A 12,282-nucleotide genomic window follows, 5' to 3' on the forward strand; every position below is an offset into this window, starting at 1 on the left:
CAAAGGGAGACAGCGAGGATTGGACTTACCGTCAACACCAGCAAAACTAAGTACATGATCGCTGGTAGATAGCGTGGTTCCAATCGTGACGTTGGTAGTGAAGTGGTGCTAGGTGGTGATAAATTTGAAGTAGTGGAAGAATTTGTGTATCTTGGTACTTTAGTGACTTGCGATAATGATGTTACCCGCGAGGTGAAAAGGCGTCTTGCAGCTGCGAATAGGGCTTTTTACGGGCTTCGTAACCAGCTTAAGTCCCGTAGCCTGCACGGAGAACATTTTTGGCATGTTGAGACAAAATTTACTATAGTTATTTTTGTTATTCATATTGTAGTTATTTTAAATATAATATTATTTTGATTTTATTACATTTGTGCAGTTGAATAAAAAATAAATTATTTTGAAAACAACCATATGTCAATTTTAACTATAGAAAAATAAAGACAACTATAGCTTCATTTGATTTAATTGACAATTATCAAATCAACATAATGTATAGTTGAATTTAGATGTCTACACCAAGCTCTACTACACACGCGTAATCTCTTTGTTTTTTCAACATGGCGTCAGAAAGTGAGAACATCGTGGAAGAGTTGTTTGAAGTTGAAGTTTTGTTAGATCAGGAACTTTTAAACCTTCTAAAATCATTTGAACTTTCGGATCAGGGTATTGAACAGTTTCTCAGTGAGTATAAAAAAACATATTAACATGAAGCATATAGTTTAAAAATCATTTTTTGTTTTCAGCAAACGGCTACGACATCGCATCGTTGAGAATTATTGAGCGAGAAGAAGTAGAAGCGTTGCTGCCGCCGCCATTTTTGGCGGACCGAACAAAATCCATCGATGGACTGAATAAGTGGCGATTATCTCAGGTAATTACATTGAGAAATAAATTCTTTCCAAAATAATGACAAAAATTTTTATACAAATTTGTTAACAGGGTCTACAGCCTGTCTCCCAACCATTAAAGGAGAATTCTCAAAACAACACTTCACTCCATCAAAACATCTCCACCTCGAGAACTTCGCTTGGAGCTCGGCCGCGGACCGAGTGGACCGCCCAGAATCTGATTTGCCGTTCCAGGAAAGGAAATCAAATCTTGGAAAAATTCAAAGCCTCCAACATCCTCTCGAAAAAGGACCGGATTTTCATCACGCACCTGATCGTTGATGAGTTTACGGACGAATTCGGTAAGCTTACCCGAGAAGAGCTTATCAGAAGGTCTGCGGAATTGTCTGCCTTATTTCCAACAACCGACCAGGTATTTTATTTTATTTTATGTCACTTTTAGAAGCACTAAACTTAGCACATATTTACTGATGAGCCTAGAGAAAAAACAAATTGGAAGAATCCTCAATTTTTATAGGTATTCTGAATGGAATTTTGGGTTCTCTTCTTTGATTGTACATTGATTACACTATTTTGAGACATCCACTGTTATGGGTCATTTTCGTTTGAATTACATGTAGAATAGAGTGACTAATAATCGTTACAAGGTGACCCATAACAATGTGGTCAGTGTACTCCATGTTCGTCGATATTTACAGTCTCAACACTATTATGGGTCACCTTGTAACGATTATGAGTCACTCTATTCTACATGTATTCCAAATAGATATTTAACCCATAATAGTGGATGATCCATGATAGGGTAACCACTGTACCAACTAATTTGTGCTTAATCTTGAATCAAAGCTCTCTAACATATTTTCATAAAAGTTCCTATTTCGGATTCTGTGAATCACAACGCTATTAAAATAATTTTTATGCCTGAATAAAGTTTTGAACGATTTTGTCAAACAAATAAAACACCACTGCAGTACTTTGTTATAAAGTTATAATGTTATAATTACAACATTTTTGAAACCTTGACATCTAATTTTAATTGTTGTAAAACAAAAGTAGGCTTAATTTTTTTTGGTTATTTTCATATGTTACGCTAGAAACAAACATTCCCGTAAATGTCATACGCACGGACTAAAACAAAATATTATTTACCGTTCTTTTCGCAGCACATATGGTATCAACCTGCATTTTATCGAGATGCGAGTGGCAAAAAAATTAAACTAGGACGTGTGGCGAAAGGTTGTTTATACGACCGGAATAACAATTACCTATCGGGCGGCGCTAAGACGACAAAAAATCTACCAGGACCATCAGAACAACGTACGAACTCCAATCTTCAGCTGGACGTTACCATCACGGAAGATGCAGGTAAATACATCTCAAGGTGTATAATCCATGTTTCTTATTACAATTCAAATATTTGGCATTACAGTGATCGCTTATCAGGAGATCACTACCGAAGGTTACCAGCTTGTGAAATTGGACTTCCAGCAGAAATTTCCCGAGAAAGTGGATCTTCTATTCAGCCGGTTTGTGGACTTTCGGAGCCGTGCTCAAGCCGTTTTCGCTAACGAAGTGTCACCACAAGGCAAACCTCTATGCGAGTTCCTTCTTCATGATGATTTGACTGAAGGTAAGGCCACTTATTATTTGGTGTTAAAGGTCATTCAATAGAAACGTTAGAATGAACCAGAATAAAGGGTTAACAATTTTGATCAATGCAAGTCTAAAAAATACATTAAAAGTGGGACGGTGAGTTGAAGGAACTTGATAATGTTTGTAATAAATTAATGGATAACTCTTGCCTGTAGCAGCAGTTCAAGCATGTGCCAGAATAAGGGCGTAAGTAACATGATCGATTTATGTTCATAGATTATCTCTTCAGTAAATGCAAGAAAATGCAAGATGCAAGCTTTCATACATCGTTGTCAAGCCTCCTGAAGTGAAAAATTCCTGATGAAAGTGCAATTTGTCACCTTTATTCACTAAAAAGAAGATCGATAAAGAAAAATTGATCATGTTACATACGCCGTTATTCTAGCACACGTTTGGTATGTTCTTAAAAAGTATATACCTACTCACTCATTATTGTTTTGTACTTTTCCCTCTGACAGATTCTCGGGATTGTATTACTGCGACGCTTATTTTCTACAGTTGGCGTGGTGTGGTTATGCGCCTCCCGAATGGAACTAAATGGAAGCCATCTCTCCAAGAGGTCTGTGATAGCAGCATCATTTTTATGAAATCATTGACCGATTATGAGACGGAGCTTGCGCGACTCAACAAGCAGAATACAAAGAGAGGTGTTCCGGATTATCCAGTAATTGTAGTTGTCGGTGAAGACGTAAAAGGAGCTAATCAGTTCATCGTGTGTTTCAACGATATTGCATATAAAGCTGAAACGTTCTTGAAAGCTGTGGACATCACTTTCAAGATTTACAAAGCTTATGGAATAGCCTTTCCATTGGAAGCTACAGGCCCGTGGCAGTTCATTGCAACCTACTTCTACGACTTCGACCTTCCAGAAGATCGATATAAGGCGAAAACTCTGACGCTTATTTCGATGCTCCGTAATCACCTGCCTTCGACATGATTGGATGTTTCGTTTCCGGTTGCAGCTGGAAGACAACATGTCCTGCGCTTTTAAGTCTTCATCTGCGACGGTTGCATGAACCGATCGACGTCTATACCTGCTCTGAATTGAATTGTGGAAGGAGATTTAGTGTCAGATGTTCTTTTATCGCTCATATTAGGAAACATTTGAAAGTTGATGAAAATGAGATTAGAAGTAGAAAAAACAGAGAAAACAACGAAAATGAACTTTTAGCAATAAATAGTAGAGAAGAAATGGAATCCATGAATGATTTTACCGTTGTAAATAATGCAAATATGATAGAAGCTGAGAACGCCAAAAAACAAGAAGAAACGAAGAATAGAAGCGAATCGGAATCATTAATCAACATTGAAACATTATCGCTAGAATTTGCAAATTTAAACGTTGGATTAAACCTAAAATGGCTAGAAAAGAGTTCGATCTCTCGTAAATTAGTTTTTGAGTTTCAAGAAGATGTTCGTGTTAATATTTTGAAACCAATTCAAGACGTTGTCGGCATTATGTCAGACTCTGGACTGATTTCGGCGTTTGGGAAACATGCTTTGAATTCTATGTTTTCAATGTTCTCCAACGTCCAATCGGAGTATCAATTTGTTCGCCAATTAAAACTTATGCAGCTCTATGAAGATCCGGTATACTTTACAATATGTAATGAATTAAGACCTGGAGTGATAAGTCATAAACTTGATATGATCATTGACGATATCAAAGGTGTTCTGATGCCAATTAGATTTCAACTGAAAAAATATTTGGAATCGGCAGGAATGATGGATACAATAATCGATAGCTTGAAACCGTCGACAGATGGGATGATCAGATCATTGATAGATGGCAAAATTTGGCATAGAAAGGTAGAGAATTTCAACGAAAAAATCGTAATTCCAATAAACATATTTATTGATGATTTTACCACAAGCGACACGGTGTCCCCACACGCGAGCAGCACCAAAATTTGCGGTGTTTATTACTACATTCCTTGCCTACCACCGCACATACTTGCAAAACTACAAAACATACTCGTAGCTGGATTTTTCCTGTCACAAGATCGAAAACATTTTGGTAACAGTCAAACATTCTACAAGCTGGTTGAAGTATTCACGGAATTAGAAACTAATGGCATAAATATCGTCCATGATGGAAAACAAGTCAATGTTTATTTTATGATCGGTTTTGTTACTGGAGACAACCTAGGGCTCAGTGAGATACTCAATTTAGCAGAGTCACCGTCAGCAAATTTTTACTGTCGTGCTTGTAAGAGAACAAAATCAGATAGAGAACAAGACTGTAGAGAGTTCATAGAATCTATGAGATCAGAAGATGGTTACGATGAGGATATTAGTTTGAATGATGTATCGAGGACAGGTATAAAAGGAAACTGTATACTGAATGATATACCTTCGTTTCATGTATCACTTAATTTTTATTTTGATGTAATGCACGATGTTTCGGAAGGCATTTGTTTGTATGGATTGTCTCATTGTCTCAGATATTTTGTGTACAAGAAAAAGTACTTTACTTTGGATGATTTGAACTGTCGCAAGAATCTGTTCATATACGGTCATTTGAATTCAGCTAATATTCCTAACGACATTAAAGATACGAATCTAGCCAAGCAGAAGGTTAAAATGACTGCAAATGAGATCAATACCTTGACACGTTTTTTACCGTTAATGATTGGAAATTTGGTACCCAGCGATGATCCAGTATGGCAATATTTATGCAGCCTACTAAAAATATTCGATATTATAATGCTTCACGATATTCCTGTTGAGCTTATAGATGAACTAAAACGGTTAGTCGAATTCCATCACTTAAATTATGTCAATTTATTTCAAGACACACTCAAACCTAAACATCATAACATAGTGCACTATGCAACTGCGATGACTATGTCAGGAAGTCTACGTAGACAATGGGGTATGAGATGTGAAGCAAAACATAAAGAAGCAAAGCAATATTGTCGGGTGAATTGCAACAAACGCAATATATGTTCATCTCTAATTTCAAAATTTTGTTTTAAATATGCCTTTGATGTATTCAATAATCAATTCATTTTGCCTTTCATTGATATTAAGAATGAGAACATACGTAGCGGAGCGCTTCCAGATGTTTGTGAACCACTGGCAAACACTATTACATGCAACGGTACCAAAACATTTAAACTCCTATCAAAATTTACTAAGCAAAATTCATTGTATGAAAAGGGTACCATATTTTGCCTAAGACAGAAATTAATCAGGAATGTTTATGAAATTAAGGCTATTCTTCTGATTAATGATACGGACATTATGTTGTTGTGTTATTTGTTCAATTCAAAGTTTTTTGATGATCATTTGCAGTCTTTTTTGCTCGAGAAAGAGGATAAACTGAGAATTGTAACAAACATAGAAAGAATTGATTCAATACCGATTAATATTCATTACCTAAATGGCAATATGTACCTAAGAATGTGTAATTTTGTAAGCATAAATTGTTTGATTGGCGATACTGTTAGTAAGGAATGCTAGGAAGTCACTATGCGAAAGTTTGTAAAAGAATAAAATAATAAAACGTAAAAATCCATTGTTTTACTTATTATTTACGTGGTTGAAAGTACTTGAAACATTATTTAACTCAAAGCAAAATATAATTGATTTAACTAAATTTGGCAATGAGCCGTCAAAATTTTCAAAAAACTTATGTTTATTTCAAACAACAATATATTTAAATCAATAATATGACATGGTTGATTTAACAATAATATATGATTGTTACAACTATACGATATTGTTGTTATAACTATACGATATTTGAATTAAATATATTTTTAGTTATCTCTCAATCAATAGGAAATTATTGTTGTTTCAACAGGAAAGTTTATAAATTCTAGCATGGATTGTTCTCCGTGTGCAGACGAAAACAAAACTCGCGCTATATAAGACTCTTATCCTTCCGGTTGCCATATACGGCCATGAATCCTGGACGTTAAAAGAGGTCGACCGGAAAGCGTTTGGAGTTTTTGAGCGTAAAGTGCTGCGAACAATACTCGGCGGTAAACAAGAAAATTACATCTGGCGGCGCCGCATGAATCATGAGTTGTACCAAGTATATAAAGAAGTGGATATTATCAAGCTCATAAAACACGGCAGGCTGCGTTGGGCTGGTCACGTGGTACGAATGCCGGAAGAACGACAAGCAAAAATAATATTCAGTAGAGAACCCGGACGAGGCCGTCGGCTTCGTGGTAGGCCGCGCACACGTTGGCTTTTTGCAGTTGAAGAGGACTTAAGGGCACTTAACGTTCAGGGCGACTGGAAGCGATTGGCTCAGGACCGAGCCCAGTGGAGAAGAATTATCCATTCGGCGTAGATTCAACGTAGCGGATTGTAGCCCATCAAGTATCAAGTATCAAGTAAGTACTAGGATCAATCCTTCAAAGCACACCCGGAAGGATCATGTAATGTTTTTTTGTAGGAAGTCCTACATAATTTGTCAAGCAATTCCTGGAGAATTTCCGAAAGAGATTTTGTGAAACATTCGTTAAAGGAACTTTACGAAGAACCTTATAGGCAAAGTTAGAAAAAAAAAAACTATTGGTGAACTCTCTAAAATAGGTGTTCTTGAATTTCGGTGAGGCTCTTAGAACTTCTTGTACTTTTTTTGTTTCATAATCCTCAGTTATCAATAAACAACTGGATGATATTTAAAAACTCAAAATTGTAGTTTATATGTAATAAAAACGTAGAGAACCTTCCTGAAGGAATGTCGAAAAAAACTTCTCATTCTTTGGCTTTAGATTTTTGTAAGTAATTTGAAAGAAATTATTTAAGAAATTTTATGGTTCAACCAAAAAGCCTAAAATAACTTCAGGAAAAATTGGTTGAATAATTACTACTAATCTTGGAAATTTTCCGTGGAAATCCCAGGGGGAACTGAAAACAAGTAAAGACGTTTTTGTAGGAAGCACGGAAATAATTCATGAATTACCGAATACCTGAAAAGTTCGGTGATGAATGACAAGGGATATCATTCGTGAGTTATTTGGAAAAATTCTTGGCTTTTTTTTACTATTTTATATTTTTCTTAAAAAAATCATTAAAACAAGAATTTGCTGAAAAAATCTTAGTTACGCCAATGGAAATTCACGAAAACTTATTCGAACAGACTCAAGTCAGAAAATTAAACAACTAACTTTATCAATCCTAGGTGTTTCGCAGACGACATTCCTCACGTTCTGCTCTAAATCAACTTGATTTATCACTTTCAGAACGCATACTTTCAGGATTTACAAAACGGATAGATTAGATTTTCAACTATTGCAACCTAACCATTACTTCCACCGCTTCATTATGGAAAGACAAAGTGATTTAACCACGAATCAAAACAAAACACTACTTGAGTCGATTTTAAACTAGTTAAAAAACGTCCTAAGTAACTGAACGAAACAGCTTATCATTTGTCATACAATTTTTAATGCAAAATTTAAGCGATGTACACGGCGAAAAAATTTGGTTAGGTTATTCATTTTAAAACAGTTTTAGAAGACAGGTTGTGATTCTTCTTAGTTAATTATCTTAAAATCGTATGAAAGTTACATACGTGAAAAAGTAATCGAGAATTTTCATAGAGTTTCATGGAATTTGAGATGTTTTTAAAGCCTGATTTGCTACTGAAAAGTAATTTCTTAGATCAACATAGTCTAAGACAAGACGTGACAGGTCATTGTACAAAAACGAAACGAATCGCCTGTCAAAAAAGACCATTGGTCGTTTTGGCAAAGGTCTACTTTCACAACCTTGAGTTGGATTGTAACAGGGCACTTTGTTGCTAGCCCGGCCGTGTTGCTAGTTCATAGATTCTAGTTTTTATCAAAAGTTTTCATGATATCTGTTTAAACTCGATGCTAAGTACAAAACATGTGCTCCTACAATGCAAACATGATTAAAAAAAAATACCTGTTTGTTATCAATATAATGAAAATAATGTCAATTTTCTCTAAAAATTTCGCCAGTTTTGAATGACAAAAAAATATAACACCCAAACTTTCAAAAACTTTGGTTTCAAATGAAACAAAAAGTTGATGTTTTATACACCTATGAATGATTATAGCAACTCCCTTACTTACTTTACTTTTGCTGGCTCTACGTCCTTCAAGACATGACCTGCGCCACAATGTTACGCCAACTAACTCGGTCCATGGCTGCTAACCTCCAATTCCTCGATCGCCCCACACTTCCAAGATCCTGCTCCACTTGTTGCGCTCCCCTTCGTCTTGTACCGGCCGGATTTGAGCTGAACACCATTTTTGCGGGATTGTTGTCCGGCATTCTCACAACGTGTCCCGCCCATCGTACCCTTCCAGCTTTGGCGACTTTCGTGATACTGGGTTCACCGTAAAGTTGCGCAAGCTCGTGGTTCATTCTTCTCCTCCATACGCCGTTCTCACATACTCCGCCGAAGATCGTCCTAAGCACACGTCGTTCAAAAACTCCTAGCGCTTGCAGGTCCTCTTCGAGCATTGTCCACGTCTCATGCCCGTAGAGGACTACCGGTCTTATTAGCGTCTTGTACATGGTACACTTAGTACGGAAGTGAAGTTTACCAGACCGCAAGGTCTTGTGGAGTCCATAGTAAGCACGACTTCCGGCAATGATACGTCTTCGAATTTCTCTGCTGCAGTTGTTATCCGACGTTATCAATGATCCGAGGTAGACAAATTCGTCGACCACCTCGAACTCATCCCCGTCGATCGTCACGCGTCTGCCTATGCGAGCTCTATCGCGCTCGGTTCCTCCAGCCAGCAGATATTTCGTCTTCGACGTATTTACCTTCAATCCAACCCGATCTGCTTCACGTTTCAGCTTGGTATACTGTTCAGCAACCACCTGGAACGTTCTTCCGACAATGTCCACGTCGTCAGCGAAACAAATGAACTGGCTGGATTTATTGAAGATCGTGCCCCGCATGTTGAAGCCCGCCCTACATGTCGATCATTACGATAAACAAAAAAGTTTGAATCCCTTTTGAGTTTAAATTAAGGTTTCATTCAAATAAGTTTCAGTACACGCAAACAAATTTTGTTGTATAATCTACCGAATCCATGGTAGAATTAAGAACTGCACCAACGATTTTCAACCGACTACAAAAATCTGTTAAGTTTACTATAGTCTGGTGAAAATCACTGAGCAGTGCAGTAAATTTGACTATGTCCATAGTAGCATCCAATACAAAGAATTGTATTTCAATCCGTGACACCCACCGTACAACAAAGTGTGGTCAAAAGTATGATGCTAAACTTCTCAAATCAAGAATGTGTCTAGTCAAAAATACTACAACTCTGGTTAAATCAACAGAACAAATTTTCTTGTGTAGTGATGTTGACTATGTTTTGGTAGAGTTAACAGATTAATCTAGTCGGTTGAAAATCGTTGGTGCAGTTCTTAATTTTACCATGAACTCAGTAGTTTCTAAAATAAAATTCATTTCAGTGTAACAACTGCTATATTATATGTTATTAGCTGTTAGAAAATTAAACAGTTCGTCGTCTTTACCACTCAAAGAAGGAGCATTCCAATTTAAAATATTAAAAAATGATAATAAATCTTCTAGCTGTTTAGTGGAATACCTGTATGTAGAATTGAATTCCACTAGAGTTTGTATCCTTTGACAGATACGCGTATTTCGACCTCAACCGTCTTCAGTTTCGTGTACTAGACACTGAAGACGTCCTTACTGTAGAGGTCGAAATACGCGTATCTGTCAAAGGAAACTCTAGTGAAATTAAATGGTATAGTACTAGTACTATAGTTTGGATCCATTAAAACGTAATCCGATAACAATTTTGTTAGTAAATTTTTCATTAACTAGAACTGCTTCAGCCATTGTGGTTTTGAACATTGCATCAATCATTTGATTCAATTGTTCAGTCAGAATATCAAAATCAGGCAGACATTTCATTAGAAGTAGGTAAATTTTATGATGATTTTTTGTTGGGATTATCTGTAATGAACAGGTAGAATAGGAGTTTCCTGCGACGGCAGGTTTTTTTTCCATATACTTTGAAGCAATTAGAACGGTTATTCGTAGATGTAGGGTAAATTATGTATTTTGGACAGGCTAAGGATATGTCTGGAAACGGCGATCGATTAACTGCATTAGATACTACAGTCGAAGCTTGTTATAACGACATCGCAAGGGACCGTCGTAATAGGGAGTTGTCACTATAGAGAATAGTTATAACACCAAAATATTTTTCAAGGGACCGAAAAATGTCGCTATAGAGAGCTTTTGTCACTATAAAAGTTATCGTTATAACGAGCTTCGACTGTAATATTTCATTACGCTATGTTACATATAAGCTTGATGTCTCATTGTACTTTGAGTTTCTGAAGAGAAAAAGTTTACAAACTGTAGCATTAGCTTCCAAAATAGCGTTTTTAAGCGGCCTGTCTATTATACATTTCGGACATCAAATATACATTTTGGACACCCTCATGCAAATATAATTTGGACAAGGGCGTAATCTCAATATCCATACAATTGTTTCTTAAAAAGACGGTCATATCATGAAGTTTTAAGAGTTTACATGTTACTTATGCATTTTTTTGTTTATAGGATGTGTAAATTAGTGATAATCAATAATTTCATTTAATGCAAGCGAATATCATCAGATCCACGAAAAACGTCTGAAAGTATGCATGCATGCGACATTCCAGTGTGTTTCATCAGATGACCAAATTATATCAACTGAACAAAAACCGTTATCTATTTTGGACATCACCTAATTTATACCTTATATACTCATGTTAAGATTTTAGATGAACTTAGCTTCAATTTTAGACATATTTTATCATATTGTCACTTTTAAACTTTTTATGTATGCCTATTCTGAGCGCTATTATTGCATTTAATGTATGTTCATGAAATGTACATCCTCTGGCATTCGTAGGTTTCACAGATGTTCTGTTGGTACAATTTAGAATTTTGATATTTTTGAAGCCAATTTAGAATTGATATGAAAATGGTCATCATTAATAAGTAGCATAGTGTATTGATAATGCAATGCATGATTTCCCATACCTATATTCCTCACCATCTCAATGGAAATGAGCATAGAACGACCAGCATGTCCAAATTATACGCATGTCCAAGTTATATACGTTACCCTACTAGCCTCAAGTTAGACTTATGGTTGCCTAACTTTCTAGTATCCAGTGTTGTAAGCAATCACGGTAGTCGACACGTTTTCGCTGATATTCGGCAGCGCTTTCCTTAAACACAGAGTCGATGAATGAAGAGTTTCGCGAAGACTGAAACTAAGTCTACCTATTGAACCGTCAAAGCGTCAACCTATAGAGCGCTGCATATGACGAGCCTAACCTCACTTATTTGACAGCTGCTGGTCCTGTTGTTTACGTTTCGGACTTAGTCGTTTTTTCCATCATATTTTCATCTTCGTATTTCGCATTTTGATGGTGACGATTTTCCACGGTAGGAAGATAGAATAATACGATCCGTGGGTATCTGCAGTGGATTTGACCTCTCCTCGCAGCAAACTTTCACGAAATTAAGAATGATTCGAAAAAAGTACTAAGTCCAAACTGTAAACAACAGGACCAGTACCTGTCAAAATTGATGCGTGACGTCACAGTGCAGTGGAGTATCGAGCAAAATAAACAAACACGTTTCGAGTTAGAGATCTACAGTAATCAAGGATGGAAAAAAATCAGCTCTAACGACAAACAACACGGTATTTGAACGGTCCAAGAGGGCCATCGCTCTTGCAGCAACATGATTTCAACACCTCACTACGCGCGCTAATCATAGATATATCGAGCATCCGAT

General features: G+C 36.5%; 1 protein-coding gene across 3 annotated transcripts; it reads left to right on the top strand.

Annotated features, from left to right (window-relative positions):
• Nucleotides 1-345: 345 nt before the first annotated feature.
• On the top strand, nucleotides 346-6,017 carry LOC5567223. 3 transcript variants are annotated; one of them, XM_021852591.1, is made up of 6 exons: nucleotides 346-681; nucleotides 744-871; nucleotides 940-1,260; nucleotides 2,012-2,213; nucleotides 2,278-2,478; nucleotides 2,960-6,017. In XM_021852591.1, exon 6 carries the CDS (start codon nucleotides 3,435-3,437, stop codon nucleotides 5,964-5,966), a length of 2,532 nt encoding a protein of 843 aa, XP_021708283.1. In that variant the 5' UTR covers nucleotides 346-681; nucleotides 744-871; nucleotides 940-1,260; nucleotides 2,012-2,213; nucleotides 2,278-2,478; nucleotides 2,960-3,434; the 3' UTR covers nucleotides 5,967-6,017. The 3 variants fall into 2 exon arrangements, with proteins under 3 accessions (XP_021708283.1, XP_021708285.1, XP_021708284.1); XM_021852592.1 differs by lacking the exon at nucleotides 346-681 and having other exon boundaries at nucleotides 716-871.
• The last annotated feature ends 6,265 nt before the right edge of the window (nucleotides 6,018-12,282 follow it).

Source organism: Aedes aegypti, chromosome 3 (genome assembly GCF_002204515.2).
Source record: "Aedes aegypti strain LVP_AGWG chromosome 3, AaegL5.0 Primary Assembly, whole genome shotgun sequence".
Classification (NCBI taxonomy): domain Eukaryota; kingdom Metazoa; phylum Arthropoda; class Insecta; order Diptera; family Culicidae; genus Aedes; species Aedes aegypti.